Source organism: Zosterops lateralis (genome assembly GCF_965231275.1).
Source record: "Zosterops lateralis genome assembly, chromosome: 5".
Lineage (NCBI taxonomy): Eukaryota > Metazoa > Chordata > Aves > Passeriformes > Zosteropidae > Zosterops > Zosterops lateralis.
This window is the reverse complement of record NC_139766.1, coordinates 27602236-27620512: the sequence shown is the minus strand read 5'-3', so window position 1 is coordinate 27620512 and position 18277 is coordinate 27602236. Positions and strand designations below refer to the sequence as shown.

The 18277-nt window shown below is 43.3% G+C and overlaps 1 protein-coding gene across 1 annotated transcript in view; it reads left to right on the top strand.

The window, feature by feature from the left end:
* The first annotated feature begins 2035 nt into the window (after positions 1-2035).
* Positions 2036-18277, top strand: part of KDR (kinase insert domain receptor) — a 30822-nt gene continuing 14580 nt past the window's right edge. The window contains exons 1-19 of the mRNA XM_083861151.1: positions 2036-2099; positions 3309-3399; positions 3887-4083; positions 5262-5386; positions 5694-5862; positions 7068-7207; positions 7398-7566; positions 8946-9057; positions 9150-9313; positions 10116-10272; positions 11362-11482; positions 12078-12186; positions 12769-13113; positions 14015-14161; positions 14307-14438; positions 16083-16189; positions 16624-16759; positions 17022-17126; positions 17764-17877. Coding sequence (XP_083717277.1) covers positions 2048-2099; positions 3309-3399; positions 3887-4083; positions 5262-5386; positions 5694-5862; positions 7068-7207; positions 7398-7566; positions 8946-9057; positions 9150-9313; positions 10116-10272; positions 11362-11482; positions 12078-12186; positions 12769-13113; positions 14015-14161; positions 14307-14438; positions 16083-16189; positions 16624-16759; positions 17022-17126; positions 17764-17877 — 2692 coding nt within the window. The 5' untranslated portion in view covers positions 2036-2047. The remainder of the gene's footprint in view (positions 2100-3308; positions 3400-3886; positions 4084-5261; positions 5387-5693; positions 5863-7067; positions 7208-7397; positions 7567-8945; positions 9058-9149; positions 9314-10115; positions 10273-11361; positions 11483-12077; positions 12187-12768; positions 13114-14014; positions 14162-14306; positions 14439-16082; positions 16190-16623; positions 16760-17021; positions 17127-17763; positions 17878-18277) is intronic.

Below are 18277 nucleotides of genomic sequence, written 5' to 3'. Positions count from 1 at the left end.
TAGAGGGCTAGCATTCATCTATCTTGGCTTAGATGTGCTTAGGGCAAACAGTAGGTATTTGTTTCCATAAAGCTCAGGCACCACAATAATTTTCAACAATGAAAGCAGCCTTCCAAAGCATTCACTTAATAGCAATGGCTGTTCATGAAAACAGAGCCTGAGTGGTATTGCAGTAAGCTATAGCTGCACATCATCTGACTGAATTTTAGAAAAGTTACTTGTTAAAATCAATATAGGGGCATATTTTCTGCAGCTGCATTTTGGAAGCTCACATAGGAATGAAGAAAGCATTAAAGTGAGCTGCCAGTGATTTTACTGCTTTCTATGGATCCTGTAACAATTTCATGTAAATAGTTTTTAACTTACCCGTATAATTTAATTTTCTTTGTTGGCTACCTAAACTGCTTTTGAGGCAAATACTTCTTGCAGGCATCCAACCCTTATCAAATTTTTTTCTCTTTGTAGTCAAACTCAACAAAACCAGCATCATCACAAATAAAGTTACCAGAACTGGCTTTTTTAGCATTAGGTACCTTTGGTTTTCACTAAGCATCTGTCACTAGCACAGAAACCTTACATGCAGCCTAGCTAGCCATTTCAGCAAGGTTAATAGCTGAACTCACTGCCAGAGTTCCCCAAATCAGTCAGCAATACCAATGACCTGACCTGCAGTATGATGGAGGTGGGGGTATGAATGAGGGCTGCAAATATTCATAAGAATAGCAAGTGCAGATTTTATTTGCATGGTGCTGACTTGCTGCCACTTGAATCACATGGGTCTTATTTGACTTTTCATTTTATTTGATCTCTAGGAAAACTTTGGCTTCTCCCATTCCCTGTGTGTTTCTGTGAGCAACAGGGCTGTAATTTCAAAGGAAATTACACTCTTTCCCCAGTACAGTAAAACAGCTGGAATTGCATTGCATGCAAAATAAAATCATTGCTTCATTAACTTAGTCATTTGTGGACAAGCTCCCATGCAGACTTGCAGGGAAAGAGGAAAATGTAGCATGTAGAGGCACACATATGTATATGCATGCATAGTTACATAACAGAGCTCTGCGTTTCTGTCTACCTGGTTATCTACCTCTTTATCTGCATACATCTCTTTACTGATCTATCTCTCCCAGAGGCTTTATACTGTCCGTACGGATAACACATTAACGACCACCATCTGTTTATTTTTCCCAAAAGACTTCACAACTTCTCTTTAACAGTCACTAGTTAATAATTTTGATTAAAGGGTCCAGTTCCGATTTGGGGGTTCATTTGTTTAAAAAACCCAACACTCGGTGTGAGAGGGCAATGGCTACTGCCATGGGGAGCATCCCGCAGAGCGCAGGATGTGAACACTGCCGGGTGGGAAGGGCAGCTGGGGCAGGCACTTGTTGGGTCCATCAGCTGGGATGTGGCCAGGTAGGGTGGTTGGGTACCTGCCACACGGTGAGGGGACTCCACGTTGTGACCTCAGCCCTGATGCTGCCGGACACTTCCAACCCGGGGGTACAGTCGCTGCCAGCAGGAACATGGCTGAGTCCCACCGACAGTACCTCATACGGCTGGCCTGTGCATCTTTTCTTTGGGGAAGATTTTAAGAAACCCCCAAAAAGCGCCAAAGGACGCTGAATTTTACTGCTGAGACTCTCCTGCCGGCGAGCAGGGGAGAGAGAGAGCTCCCGACGGGGAGCATCCCAGGCGTGCGGGGGGCCTGGGGCGGGGTCGTGCAGGGGAGGGCGGGGGCTCGGCCCCGGGCCCCGCCCCGGGCACAACAGGGGCGGCGCCGCTCGCCGGGTCCCGCATCCCCGCCGGGCGGTGCGGGGCGTGCGGCTGGGTTCGGCTCGGCTCGGCTCGGCTCGGCTCGGCTCGGCTCAGCCCGGCTCGGCCTGGCTCGGCTCGGCTCGGCTCGGCTCGGCTCGGCTCGGCTCGGCTCGGCTCGGACTGGCTCGGTTCGGCTCAGCCCGGCTCGGCTTGACTCGACTCGGCTCGGCTGGACTCGGCGCGGCTGCCGTCGGGCAGAGGGCTCGCCCCGCGCCCCGCGCCCCGCGGGATGGAGCTCGGCGCGGCGCGGCTGCTGGCGGTCCTGCTGTGCCTGGCTCCCGGTAAGCGCTCGGGGAGCCCGGCTGGCCCCGGGTCCGCTCTGCCGGGGAGGGGAGCCGCCGGGTCCGGCCGCCCCGCGGGACCCCGGGGAGAGGATGCCCGGGCGCCGCGGAAGGCGCGGGTGGGGCTTTCCTAGGGGTTAGTCGGGGTTGCTTTCGCGGATGGGACAGTGCGAGTCCCCGGGTGAAGTGGGACACCCTCCTGTCCTGTCCTGTCCTGTCCTGTCGTGTCCTGTCGTGTCCGGCCGGCCGGCTGGTGCTGGCCCGTCGCAGAGGGCTGCCTGCCATTGGCAGTGTCCCGCTCGCTTGGCTCCCGCATCAGCTGCCGTTTCCGAGAGCAAAATGTCCCTGGAGCCAAACGCGGGAAACCTGTCATCAGCGAAGAACCTGCTCGGAATGCGAGTAATGAAAGCACCGGGAAATGCTGGCGAGACAGGGGATGTCCCGCTCTGGCCACGCTTTCTCGCTGCCCGCTGAAGGCGGCCGAGCTGTCACGGCGGGGCTGCGGTGGGGCGGGATCCCTGGAGGTGATGGCAGCTGCTAGGGAGGACTGCGACTCTGTCCCTGTGCCACTCCCAGATGTTGCCCAAGCCGGGCTGGTGCCTCAGAGCGGGCTCCGGCACACAGATCACAAACGCCGGTGTCTCCGGGCGGGTGCGATGGGAGCCGTGGTGCCGACAGTAATACAGCTTTGCCCAGCTGCTTAGGAGGAAAGGGATAACGTTAGAAAATCATGGCACAAAATAAGTTCATGGGATCTTAAATTTGTGTCAAACTGTAAAATAGTTTATTTGTGCAATTCATTGATCGGTAGTGTCAAAGGAGTATATTCGATTTATTATAAGAAAAGTTTGTAATCCCCAAGGGAGTGAGATCATCAGATGAAGGTTCACTTCATTTCAATGTCCCACATCCTCTTGTTAGACCTTGAAGTTGGCAATGCAAGAAAACAGGAACTCCACCCTGGCTGGCTGAATTGTAGTGCTTTGCAGCTAGCTCCTGACCATCTGCCTTTGCTTCCTGTTATGACAGAATTTTTGAACTTTTTGGGATGTGTGAAAAATCATGATTTACCCTTCACTGCTAAATAGGTGATGTGAAAGTGTCCTCTTAAAACCTGCTGCGTATTCCTGTATATAATACTTTTCTGATTGAGTCTTGTTTGCTTTGTTTATTGGTTTTATTTGAGGGGTTTTGTACATGTTTTTGCAGGTTTATTTATGTCTCTGGATCAGCCAACCCTTAGCATCCAAAAAGATGTCCTCACAATAATGGCAAACAATACACTAAATATTACTTGCAGGTAAGGACAAGCCTGTTCAGCCTGATTTTGGTGACTGGTAATTTATGTAGTGAGCTTTTGTACCAAATCACACATGATGTGATCTCTCTCCTGTCATACCTCCTGTTTTCTCTCCACTGCCTTTGTGCCTAATGCTTCACTTTTTCTTAACGAGTTTTAGAAATTGGGAGGGTTGGAGCAAGAGAGAGCAGGGGAGTGTAAGGTTGCTGGGAGGAGGAAGCGTCAGCTGTGTCCTTGTGGATCCTGCTGGTGAACCACACTCTCAACGCTCTCTTTTGGGTGCTTTGTCACTTAGATTCAGCAGAATGTAAATCTCAAGTAGCTTCCTTGTAGCTGTTACCAGTAGGTTGTGTGTGTGAATTTGTCCTGCATGGTTTGACACTCTCTCTGTGATGGTGGGAAGCCCATCCCTGTCCATAGCCACAGAGACTGGTGGGGCTGGGATTCATATCACAAGTGTCTGCTCCTCTAACATTTGCTTTCCCAGCGGTCAGAGGCCACTGGAGTGGTCGTGGCCGAGCAAGCAGAGCAATGCTGAGAGGCGTATCTCTGTGACAGACTGCAGTGATGGCCCTTACTGCAAGACACTTACTCTGAGCAAAGTCATTGGCAATGACACAGGGGACTACAAGTGCCTTTACAGGGACAACCAGGCAGCTACAACCATTTATGTTTATGTTCAAGGTAAGTGCTCACACAGCTCTCAGGTGTCTCTTTCCCTAGTGTCAAGTGAAAAAAGGAATATCAAGTGGCTCAAAACACTTAGTTTGGATGCTAAAATTTATTAATCCTAGAATTTTTGATCATATGAAATATTTTTCTTGCTTTCATGTTGAGTAATTAAATTCAGGTATGCTAGTTGCCATCAACACAAAAGCCTTTGTACCTATAATTCTGAACTGACCTGCCATATGTAGCACATGGTCTGATATTCTCCACCCAGAATTTAGCATACATATCTCTGCTGAGCTCTGAGCCTGTCCTCATGAATGCAGAGCTGTTACTGACCCCAGCGGGTGTTTCATATGAGAGAGGATTAGAAAGATTTTATATTTGTCAAAAATTACAGATCCAATCCTACGCCACGGATGATTTGTACTGATACCACTAAAAAAAACCCCAAAACCACCCAAACCCCAAAACATAAACTTCCATACATTTGCTGACTCTAGTGGTAAAATTTATGTAGGCTGTAAGAGCTCAGTTTTCAAACTTGGGCTGTCAGTCGTGTTGGCAGCAGTGCAGCTGAGTGTTGCAGACACTGCAAAGCCTCCAGTTATGCACTCAGCTTCAATAAATGCATTCATTGAGGCATCTGCCTTTTTGCACTGATAGCTTCACCCTCGTTTCTATATGCATCCTGTTTCCTCTTTATTGTTAACTCGTAGTTACCATTTTGAGAAATGAGATGTAAGTACATAACTTAGCTTGTTTTATATCATGGACCTATTCTTTTAATATTTTTGTCTGACTTTGAAAAGGATGCTGCCATCAGGAAAGTCAGTGTAACATGTCACAACTTTTAACTGATATTTCCTGTAATACTTATGCAAGGAAAGTCACACTGGGGTAAATCAGTTGTTGTCAGCAAAAGGACTGCTGTAGCAGGAAGCCATTCTCCAAAATGCACTCTGCTGCTGATAACTGTTTTGAGAATAATGATATTCTGAATCTGGGGGGGTTTAGGTGTCTATAAAAACATGTACCTCCCCTATTTAATCTCATTATTTCAGTGCTTTATGACATAGAAAATAATAAAACTGACTTGTGGAAAAATATACAGGAAAAGAAGAAAACTGGAAAAGTTTTCTCCATAATCATGTGATGAATAATACCCACGTATCAATTGAATATTATTTTAGATTACAGATCGCCATTTGTGACTTCAGTTAGTGATCAGCTTGGCATTGTATACATCACTAAGAATAAAACTGTGGTAGTGCCGTGCCTTGGAACCGTATCAAATCTCAATGTATCTCTACATGCGGTAAGGAAAAAGCCTGTTACTTTTTCAAGAGTTAGTTGAAATCACTGTGGCATAAATATGTTGTTTGAAGTATAAATACATTTCTTAAAAACTTCTTTCCATCGTTGTGAGTTTTATGGCCTGTGATTACAAGATGAGTGCTGTACCTCTACTCATCTATGGCAATGCACTCTCAAAGCATGTACTAATTCCCTAAGCTAGGCTGTAAAAACGGGGGTCCTGCAGTTGTGGAAAATACTGGAGGTCACAATTCAGGGTTATTTGATTTTTAAAATCTGATTATATGTTTTATCAATATTCCAAACAGAAATATCCAGAAAAGATATTTGTTCCTGATGGTAAATCCATTTCGTGGAATAATAAAAAAGGCTTCACTATACCCAGTCATTTAATCAACTATGCGGGCATGGTCTTCTGCGAAGCTAAAATAGATGATGAAAGCTACCAATCTGTGATATACATAGTTGCAGTTGTAGGTAAGCCAAAGGTTTTTATTTCTCTATAACCAACGTTCTTTTGCTTTCTACAGCATACTGAACCAATTACATATGGTTGGACACTAGGTTATTCAATACTGACAATACAGCTAATGCAAAATGGATGTTGCGATTTATATCACTTTTCTTTTAAATGCAATGTATTGTGTTCTTTCTGGTTAATCACTGGGATAAGTGCTTCTATTTTTAGTGTTTTACACTGATGCCAGGGGTTTAAATTTTTTTTTTCTGACAATGCAAACCTTTTTCCTAAAATCACTTATCCACACTGTAGTTACAGCTGAAAGAAATGAGAGGCAAGCAAGCATCCATCAGCAGCAGATGAAAAGAAATTGCACTGAGGGGGTTCCAAGGGAAGGGTGGATCTGAAGGTCTCACTATCAGCTGGGTTGTCTTGTCTCCCTAAAGATCTATGTCTTGACTCTCACAGGGTTTTATGCTTTCCTGGTCTATTTTGTCAGATGTTCATCAAACTCCAGAAATGTGATAATTCTGTGGAGGCTTAAGCCTGAGCTGAAATTCAGCAGCTATTTCTCTTTCGGCTGAGGACACAGTGACCATTTCAAGTATCCAAATGGCACCAAGGCAGTCTCTCCTAGCTTGTCAGGAAGGCATAGCAACTCTTCCTTCTTTACTCTGTGCAAGAGGCTTTTACTTCTCCACCAAATTCACAAGTCCTCACTCTGATTTGGAGGATTTCAACATATCTGTAGAATTTCTGCATTCAGAATATTCTGTTTTGAAATATTTTACTGCACAAAGTAAACTTGTGATAATTTTGCTAATGCCCCACTGTTATTCTCTATAAAGTTCCTGCTTACTGTTGGGAATGGGTATATATCTCCCTTAGTTTTAGGTCTCAGAAGGATAAAAGAAGGTGTCTAAGGCTGAGGAACTGTGTGAGTCACTGCCTCTTGCTTGCTCCTGCTGGTGGAGGGTCTCTGATCAAGTGCACACATCCTGCTGTGTCTCTGTCTGACATGGGTCTCAGCTGGGAAGTGCTCAGGGCAGGCACATCACTTCTCTCCAGGCTCCTTTGTACACCCACTATCATGCTGCACTGGGGCATCAAGGGGCTTTTTTGTACCTGGGGTTTTGGTGAATTCACCTGGGAAATTTGGTGCTGAGTACTGTAAACAAACTTCTTAACCCCATGTTTTGTGTGTGCCTTTGTGTTTCTCTAGGGTACCGAATTTATGACCTGACAATGAACCCACACGACGAAGTAGAGCTGGCAGTGGGAGAAAAACTTGTTCTCAATTGCACTGTAAGGACAGAGCTGAATGTGGGAATTGATTTTAAATGGGACTACCCTTCCATCAAGGTAAAGTTGTACGAACTTACAGTGCCTTCATCACAAAGCAAATTGATTTATTTAGGTATAATGTCACTTCCCCCTTTAAAACATTGAGAACGAAGATGATGAAACATGAAATTTCTGGTATATACAAGTGTGCAAAGGGTGACAGAAAGAACAATGTCATTTCCAAACATCTGTCTTTTGTCTATTACAGGAAAAACGGGCCACTATTAGGGACGTAAAAACCACTGCAGGAGAAATCAAGAAGTTTGTGAGCACCCTAACCATTGACAGTGTGTCCTTAAGTGACAGAGGTCGATATACTTGTGCAGCATCCAGTGGTCGTATGAACATGAAAAACAGCAGTTACTTTGTTATCCATGGTATGATATTTTCCACTTCAGTTTTGTTGGTTGTTTCAGATTTGGGATTAATTACTGGGATGCAGAAGGCATCTCGATGATGAATCAAATGACAGAAATGAACCAAACTGCATCTACAGTATTTCTCTTACAACTAGTATGGGACTATTTTTGTACCGCAGCCTTCGTTAATATATAAGATTTTAAAGGATGCTGTATTTTGCTGAAAGCTGTAGAATCCCATCGGAAAGTGGGCAGTAAAATAAACTGATGTAAGCCTCTGACCCTCCTCTCCGCTGAAGTCCTTAAGGTCAAGTAAAACTCAATTTGTGTAGGTGGCTTTGTGCATGGGCTGCCTGTTCTCACTCTTGGTGAACTTAAGCTAGATCTTGGTGGCTCTGTGACACAAGAGTCTGGGGTCAGCATGAATGAAGCTAAGAAAATAAAACTTTCAGCCTTTGCATTATGAATAGATGAATCAAATGGAGTTTTGGTCGTACGGAAATGATGCAAGGGAAACAGCTTTGGCTAAGTGAATAGACATGTACGAGGCCACATCCTACAGCCTTTTCTCAACCCCCTCTTGGGCACAGCCCCAGCTCCACTAACTTACTTACAGAAAAAAATTACTAGCATGAGAATGGCTCATTTTTAATCACCAAGTTAGACAAAGAAGTTTATATTTTGAAGGAGGCTGGTTTTCCTGAGGTCTGATTTCAGGGGCCAGAATATTAATGGCACTTTTAAAATGAAACAAAAGTCTTTCAAACTTATTGTGGGCATAGTGATTCAAGATATACTGAATTTTCTCTTGTGTTTTTTCTGTTTTGCTCTTCAGGAGCCAAAATTAAATCATGTACTATACTGAGTATACCAGATACTAAGTCTAAACCATCCTAAATCTTAGTCAAAAGGCTAATCACTGTCTTATGTCTAAATGCAAGTTTATAACTTATAACAAGTAATGTAAATAATTCCAAAGTACTCTGTGACTGCAGTGGTTCAAATACATACTTGAGAATAGTCTGAGAGTATTTAACTTTATCACACTGTAGTTTTGAATAGTCTGATTTCCTGGAATGAGTATATTGAGAGAGTTTTATGATATGTATATATATGTATGTACATACAGGTCTGACAGTTGGCACTCTATCCTGAGAGCTGAGTCTTGTCTCTGCTTTCCAGAGCTCCTCAGTGAGGGAACTGGTCTGCTCCTCTGTGTGAAGGAAAGGACTAGATTTTTGTGGTGGCATCTCTCCAGAGCCAGCTGTGTCTTACCAATGACGCTGTCACTAACTTCAATTTGTCATCTTGTTAGGTGCCAACCCAAATGGAAATCACTTTTGCTTTGGTCGATGAGAAAAGACTATTTAGTTTACTTCCTTTTTTTTCCCCCTCAGAAAGTCCTTTTATTCACCTGGAGAAAATGGAGCATGTAGTTGAGACAAAGCTAGGTGACACAGTCAAAATTCCTGTCAAGTTTAAAGGATATCCTCCTCCAGAGGCTAAATGGTAAGAACTGGGATATAATGTGTTTGAAAAAATGAGCTATTCTTAGTTAAAGCAAATCATTAAATATTCAAAGTGCTCTGTATTTTCTTCAGGTATAAAAATGGAAAAGCCATCAATACAAATCATACAGTTAAACTTGGCTACACATTAATGATCACTGAAGCAACTGAAAAGGATGCAGGGAATTACACAGTTGTCCTTACAAACCCCATTAACAAGATGCAGAAAAGGCATACATTTACCCTGCTGGTAAATGGTAAGTGGGGTAACAGAGATTCCTTTCTTTCATGTGTGGATGTGGTGTATCACCTTCCTTAGGCTTAATTCATTCCATACCGATGAAGATTCAAGTACTGAAGAAGAGTAGCCCTTGAATCTCAGCCCTGGGAGGGCAGAGGTGACTGGTCTCTTCTGGCTCTAGGATGTGCCAGTCAAGAGGCTGCAGACTCTGGGTGTTGGGATGATATTTTGTGTGGGGTGGGGTTTTTTGTTTTGTTTTGGGTTTTTCTGTATATTATTCTTTGCCTCTGTGTCCTGCTCTTTTCCTGCCCTTCTTGCAGGCTGTGCTGCTGGAGTCCTCCTTCAACCCCCCTCCATCCTGGCCCTGTCCCGCCTCACCCATCCTTCCTGCCTCACACAGGCTATCCCTCCTCTTCTGCCCTGCCCTCTACAACCCTCCTCCTCCTCCCCTACCTCCTCCTTTCTGCTCCCCAGGAAACAGCCTATGCTTTGAAGACAGCAGGTCTTGGAAAGGGCAGCAAGGCTACGTGCAGTGGGATCAGGCCTGGGGAATAATGTGCATTTAATGGGTGGGAATGGTGGTGAGAGTCCAGGAACTGCATTTTAAACCACAGAGTACTGAAGGGGGATTTTGTAGGAGATCCTAAGTATCCTGATCCTCAAAGTGTTGGGCAGGTTCACTGCTTCCCCACATGTCCTTGGCGATGCTCTGTGTTGCACTCGTGTTGGGGCATGGTGTGAATTGGTCACCATGGGTCTAATGCATGCACCCTGGAGAGCCTTCAGCAGGAGCTGTGACCTGCTGCCCTCTCCTGCAGTGCCCCCCCAGATCGGTGAGAATGCTCTGATGGCCCCTGTGGACTCCTACAAGTACGGCTCGACACAAGCGCTCACCTGCACCGTCTACGCCGTCCCACCGCCCACCACCGTGCTCTGGCATTGGCAGCTGGAGGAGGAGTGCACCTTCAGCCCCCAGTGAGTGCCAACTCCTTGTTGTCTTCTGCAGCTTATGTAGGTCTGGAGGGATATCTGTGTTGGGTTGGGGTTTGTTTGGTGCCTCCCCCATCCAGGGTCATAACTGAGTGCAAACCCAATGGCCAATGAAGAAGAAGATTGTTGTAGTTGATTTGCAGATTGCTGCAGGCAGGCTCTGCCAAGATCGTTGTTGTTGGCAGAGGCGAGGACCACCCGCCGAGAGGATCCAGCAGTGCTGGCATGTTGCTGTTGTGCTCTCATGAAGGGCATCTTGACTTGCATGGGGTCTCAAATGCAGCTGTTTACATGCCCTTCCCTTAGATCCCCCTGTGGGCTGCAGGCGCAAAACTCCATCCCAAACAGAGGAAATTTGCTGTTTATGCTAATTATGCGTCCTTGTGGTGTTTTTTTTCTTGTGCTCTAGTGCTGAGTGTGATGGTGCTCTTTATCTGTGTGAAAGTGTATCTCAGAGGAAGTGCACTGATTGATGTTGGGGAATGATAGAGAGAGTGCCTGACTGAGATTCACTCAGCTTCCCTTATCTGGGCCTGCCATAAGCCCAGATTTCCTTTTAAAAAAAAGGCCAGGATAAAAAAAAAGCATTCTTCTTTCCTGTTGTTGTTTTTAAAATGATCCCACTAGTTTCTTCCTTTGGTGCCTGGTTGCTTCCTACACAATGGCTACTGTCCTCAAGAAGTTCTTGTAGGGAGTTCAGTGATTTTTATGTCTCTCTGTCTTCCTTTGAACTAAATCAACTTGAATCATCCATTTATGAATGGAGGTTTGTTCCCAGAATAGCTGCTTTTCTCCAACCATCCCAACTGAGCTGACACAGGCAGATTAATTACGAAATTCACCTTTACACTTGGGGGTCATTTACTTTGAAGAGCATCAAGGTCTCAGGAGGTTATAGGGCGAAAGTTAATAGAAATATTTCCAGAAGCATACGCTTCCTTCACAGTTGCGAGCTGTGGCCAGTGATGCATCTGACTTGTAAATATCTGCATATTATAAGAAAAACCCAAAATACCTCTGTTGAAGGGCAGATATTCCTCTTATCTAATGCACATCTCCCTGCTTACATTTCAGGAAAGTTCGCTCAGGAGCCAATCCATATGCATGCAAGAAATGGAAAGTGATCTCAGAGAGAAAGGGTGGGAATCAGGTTGAAATTAAGCACCGGGTTGTTACTATTGCTGGGAAAACAAAGGTGAGCACATTTTCTTTTCTCTTGGCTGGGGATGATTAACCTTGTTCAGCAGTCCATATGTCTGGAAATACCTCACTAGAGATGAGACTCTTTTCACCTATTGTTAAACTTGGGGTTCTACACTTGGGGTTCTACTCTCAGCTCCTGCTGAAGCCAAGAGGTAGTGATACCCACTTTCAGGTCCTTTGAACACTGATCCAAAGTGAATCTCCACTGAGGAACATAACTGACTTAAACTGCAATAACTATGTTTTAATGGTCTGGAGGTAGATGAGTTAATCTTGCCAATTAGCTGTAATAGAAGTTGGAGAGACTGAAAAGCAGAAAAAATTGTGGGTGCAGCATTTTTTAACATATATACAAAAGTCCACCTTCTGCTTCTTCCCATTTCCTTTTACCTGATTTTTACACACTTAAGGACAAAAATGTAAACTTCAGAAGGGGACTGTGCTTCTGCCATGCCATAGATTCGTGCTTTGGAGAGCTTTTTGGATGTAGAGATATCTGTAGAGCCCTTTGCTGAACTGTTGTGGTGGTTGGGCATTACTTTAGCACTGATGTGGTATGAAATTTCTTGATTTTTTTTTTTTTTTAGACTGTGAGCACTCTTGTGATTCAAGCAGCAAATGTATCTGCTTTGTACAGATGTATGGCTACGAACAGGGCTGGGTCAAGTGAGAGAGTGATCTCCTTCCATGTGACCAGTAAGTGCACCCTGCCAAGGACAGCCATGTTAAATTAATGTTATTTTGTCTGTTTGCTAATGAAAGGCACTTCGGTGATGTTACCTGATTCCTGTCCTTTATGAAATAATTTAATTCTTTTGGATTTTTAGGTTTACTTAAGGTTTTCTTCAGGCAGCCTTTAAAGTTGCCACTAATTTCAAACAAGTGATTAGTTTTACTAGCATCAGTGGAATTGTGGGCCCGTGAAAGTGGTGGAAGATAGGCACTTTTGTCCTGAGAGTGACTGCTGTTGAGCTTTTGCAGGCACTTAAAAGAGCAACAGAGAAATTATGGTAGTGTCACAAAACAAGTAAAGACCTACAGTAAGAGCTAAGGCTAAAATTTTCCAAACCAGTGACAAAGAGCTTCTGTCTCTCTAACAATCAATCCCCATATTCACATGCCAAAATTTTATTTTAATCCAAATCTAAAAATGAACCATAAGATAGTGCTGAAAATCATCTTAGGTTGCTGTAAGTTTCTACAGGAAGAGTACTTTATTAATGTTAGCCTCAAAATGCACAATCAAATAGGAATTTATTTTACTTTTTTAACTTACAGGGGGTCTTGAAATTAACATCCAGCCTCAGAATCAAGTGACAGAGAAGGATAACATGTCCCTGCGATGCACAGCAGACAAGTTCACCTTTGAGAAGCTATCATGGTACAAACTCAGTGCTCATGTTTCACAGACTCCCTTTGGAGGGCTGCCCATGCCTGTTTGCAAGAACCTCAATGCTCTCCAGAAGCTGAATGAGACAGTCTCAAACACCAATGGTGAAAATGTCACTTTAGAGCTTATCCTTCGTAACATCTCCCTCCAAGATGGAGGAGACTATGTTTGCATTGCTCAGGACAAAAAGGCTAAAACACAGCACTGCCTGGTGAAGCACCTCACTGTTCAAGGTACAGATCTCTTACTCTGAAGCAAAATGAGTGGTTGTGTATGAAAACAATTGCAGTAGTGGCAGTTTTTGGTATGTTAGACTTTGCATGTGTTTGGTTAATAGTGCACTCTGTTAAATAGATTTAAACCAGTTGTTGTAACACACACTTCTGGGGCTTGTCCAGGCAGCAGGGACTGCTTCGTTAATACCAGTGAGGAAGCACTGACTGAGCCACTGTACCATGCGAGGAGATGTGTTTGACTTCTGCTGAAGTAATGTGTTTAGCTCAGTAACTTCTCAACTTTACTTTTCAGAACATGTTTTTCTCCGTAGCAGTATATGAACATATGCATTCATAACATTAATGCTGTTGCTTTGTGTGACTGACTCTCGAGTTTGGAGTAGTGCCTATAATTTAAAACTTCCATGAATGATACTGGTATTCAGACACAAGCAATGCAAGCTGATAATCAGTCAGCTTTTCACACATCACAAATAGTGATGACTTTGCTTTGGGACCTAGGTTGATTAGGCAGATTCAGGCAGATTCAGGATTAGGCAGGAAAATACTTACACATGTTCATGGCCTGTCCTGAATGGATATTTAGTGGACCAAGAGTGTCAAGCCTCTCATAAGAACCCTGGACACAGAAATGCAACTATTGCTTCTTTCCTCAGCAGCCTGAGCAGTTACAAATTAAATCAGCTAAAGCAGGTTATGTCAATACTGTTGAAATTTTCTTGGCTATTATAATTTTTTCATCATGTGGAAGTTGAACTATGATCTTAACATGAACACTGTGGCTCTTAGTGTAATAAAAGGATTTGAGACTTTGTTACTGGGACATACGCTGTTACTACTGAAAAAAATTGATCTTTTCTTAATAGTCAGTAATTTTACTGTATTTTCAAACTAACAGAGCCCATGGCACCCACACTTGTTGGAAATCTGGAAAATCAAACAACAAACATTGGTGAAACTATGGAAGTGTCATGTGCAGTGAATGGCATTCCTCCTCCAAGCATCATGTGGTTTAAAAACAACGAGACCCTTGTGGAAGATTCAGGTGAGGATTACTCCCTTGCTATTATCATTAAAAGGCTTTCTTTCATGGGGCTGACTGCTGATTTTCACCGTGAAAACTTTCATTTTGAATTCATAACAAAAAGAGACATAAAAATAGCAAAATTAAGAATCATAATTTTTTCCAGGTATTGTGTTGAAAGATGGGAACAAAACACTAACCATCCGTCGAGTGAGGAAAGAAGACGGAGGGCTGTATACCTGCCTTGCATGCAATGTCCTCGGATGCAGTAAAGCAGTGGCTTTTTTTTCAGTGGAAGGTTGGTGTTAGCTTCTTTCCAGATTGTGCATAAAATCTTTAGAATAACTAGAGGAAAACCTACTGGCTGTCCTGATGGGAGATCTGAAAATATACTATGAAATTTATGAAAAGTCCTGACCACTCCTATCCAGCTCAAATTGGGTGCTGTTATAGCTGTCATACCCCAACTGTTGAGGTTGATGCTTTCTTCTCCACTATGCTGCTTAGAGCTTTTCAACAAAAACTGGATCTATCTTACTTGTGGTTGCAAAGAAAACTCTGCCAATATATACTACATGCAAACCCATACAACAGAGCTATGTAAACATGCAGATATCCTCTGTTGTGTAGGTAACATAATTGTCATACTATGTTTTTTAGCATAGTGTGTTGTACCTTTTTTAATTACGTCATTGCTTTCACAGCATCTGAGGAAAACATGGTCTGTTATAATTGCTATCCCATTTCAGTGAAATGGGTAGTGATTTTGAGTTAAGGGACTCCAGTCTTGGTCCAGCACACTCTGAAAGCAGCATTTGTGAGACTGATCTCTCACTTGTTCCAGTCCTGTTGTGGCACACCAAAATACAACAAAGAACAGACAATAAATAGTAGCAAGAGGTTAGTCTGCAGTGTGGGTAGCTGGGACCATGATGGACTTTCCACTAAGAATTGCAACAAGAAGCTTCAAACTAAAATCTCCTTGCTCTTAATATTAGTACATTTCCATACTTGAGTCTCTGAGCTCTTCACAAACCTCTGTCTTTAAAGTCAAGGGGGTTGTCTGATCCATACCATTAAGGTAATTAATGCAATATCATGTTATTCTCATAGGTCCTTTTTTAGGATATTTAGATGTTGGGCAAAATGTTTATGTGGGGTGGAAATTATCTGCAGATGACATCAATGTAGATTTCAGCTGATGTGGTAAATATGGCTGGGGCATGTCTGTAGAAGTTTGAAATCTGTGTAGGACATACTGTTTCACTCCAAGAAATTCATAGTGCAGCTCGTGGGGGTCATGCAATGGAGTGTGCTGCTATGTAGGAAAATCTCTGTGGTGCAAGGGATGAAATACAGGAGCATCATGTGGCAAACAGGCTGAAGAAGAGAGCTGTGTCTGTGCACTAAAAGGTGTACAAATGGTATCTGCTGGCCACTATTTTATGGGAAAAAGAACATTGTAGACAAGACCTTATTATCATGCATTCTTGTAGAACCACGTTTTTCATGCCCCAGCTGAATGATGTCAGGAGACAAGAGGGAGATTGTTCTCTAGGTCATTCTCACAGCTCTTTATTTTCTATATGATGAGGATGGTTTTTTGGTTTTTAAAGAGAGAGTGATTAGTTTTTGGTATTCTAAAACAATTATTTCTTTCCAAAATGTGATATTTACTTTTTTATATTTGCCAAAGGTCCAGATACTGTCCTTGGAACGAAGTTGATGCTGAGAAACGGGATGGTGTATAAAACAGCATGAAACTGTGATATTCCAACATAAATCCCCAAGTTTTTTGTTTTGTTTTGCTTTCGTTTCCTTGCTCCATGTTGCAGTTTTAAAACGAACCTTCAGAACAAGGACGTCCATTCTTTACTTTAATGAATGAACAAAACAAATATGCTTCCAACTATCACTCAGATATTCGTTTATTTCTTCCCAGGCGCTGAAGAGAAAACAAATCTGGAGCTCATTATCCTCGTTGGCACTGCAGTGATTGCCATGTTCTTCTGGTTGCTTCTTGTAATCATCCTCCGGACCGTTAAGCGGGTAATGAAAAAATTCTCATACTGTCCTATCAGCACTGGTCTTGCATGACAAATGAGAGCTGACTTGAGGCCTTTTGTGTTGCTTCTTTCCATTGTTCTTAAATCAACAGACACATTTTTTCTCTCCATGCCATAACATTCTTGCCTAGAACCAGGGGCACAGAAATTTGTTTTTAATTGAACAGGCCCTTGCAAGAGAAAAATGTTTCATCTGGTTCTGTTTATTTAAAAAAAAAAAAAAAAAAAAAAAAAAGAGAGAGAGAGACAGAAAAGTGCAAGTAATTAACAATGGTCACACTCATGATGACATGGTGTAGCAAAATGGTAGCCTGACATTTCTGGGAACTAATGAAATATTCTAAAGTGAGAAAATGGCATTATGCCTGCACATTGCCAGCAAAAAACTGTGCAACTGCAATTAACACCATTTTCCAGGCCAATGGAGGGGACTTGAAGACCGGCTACTTGTCAATCATCATGGATCCTGATGAAGTCCCAATAGATGAGCACTGTGAGCGGCTCCCATATGATGCCAGCAAGTGGGAGTTTCCCAGAGACCGGCTAAAGCTAGGTGAGTTTTCATTGCATGAGCATCACTAAATGCAGTGATCCTGCACTGTGCTGGAGGATGTTTCGGGTCCTGGCTCACCATGGGACTGCTCTGCTGCATGATCCCTGGGTGGGCTCTGTGTTCCCATAGGATATGATGCATCCTATCTACATTTTAAGTAGTCTGTTAATTTCTGCTTCATGAATTCATTTTGGAGTAGCTTTTTTATTCTACAACTTTTTCCTGCTGTGCCAAGCAAATATGTTTGTGTTCTCACTTGAAGGTAAACCTCTTGGACGTGGAGCTTTTGGCCAGGTCATAGAAGCAGATGCGTTTGGGATTGACAAAACTGCTACCTGCAAAACAGTGGCAGTCAAAATGCTTAAAGGTAAAAATAATGACTGGAACTTCAACTTGAATATACAATATAAGAATGTTTGTCAACACTATAACTATTGTACCCATCGTTGTAGAAGTTTAGCTTAATGGCTGTTATCATGAAGCAGTAATTAAAGGAAATACATGCCTTTCCTTCATTGACAACTGGAGCAATGCAGCTGCGGTTTCCTGGCCACTGCTTTATAATTCTCCTTAGGTTCAGCCATGTAAGGTGCTCCTGCAATCAATTTGCACGTGTCCATTTTTTGCCTTATGCATCCTTGTTGGAAGCTTTCTGCAAGTCTCAAGACAATGGCTTAGGCACGCTCCAAACTGAGCTGTAGTTTGGAATAGCTTTCTCCTCACTTTAAATCATATTATACAGCCTCACATTTGCCACAGGAAAGTTGAAATCTGTGGTTCCCAGACACATTGTCCCTAAAGAAGACATAATGGGGCAGCAGAATGGGGCTGCCAGCAGCTGGGGGCTGTATTCCACAGCATGCTGTACTGGCATAGCTGACACAACCTACCAGCCAACAAGGCTCCTCACTTGATGAGCTGGATAAATAACAGAAGAGAATGGGGAGGAGGGCAAAACCTTTCTGTCCATGATGCTCCTGACCTGTGTTGCTTTACCTCTGCAGAAGGGGCAACCCATAGTGAGCACAGAGCACTCATGTCAGAGCTGAAGATACTCATTCATATTGGCCATCATCTCAATGTTGTGAATTTACTTGGAGCCTGCACAAAGCCAGGAGGTAAGTAACTTCTTAGTGGGTGAGAAGGTGCTAATGACACTCCCACTTCTTCAATTTCTGCTGCATAGACAATTGAAATTCAAAATTAAGGATTGGAAAGAGTAGTTGTTTCTAACAACAACAACAACAACAAAGAAATCTGGTAAGAGTGAGCGTGTCTAGAGGTGGAATAAAGGCAGAATAAGGGTGGAATAAGGGCCATGCAGCTCTATCCCTTAGTTATTCTATCACTTTGCTTTTCTGTACTTGAGATCCACCTCTATAGTGGACAGCCCATGTGTAGCAGACTTCAGAGCTGAGTCTAATACCAGATTTAACAAGTTACTCTTACTCTTGTCACCAGCTACAGGGTGACAGCAAGTTGGGACTTCCCCTCTCTGTCTTTGGATGGGCTGTTGGT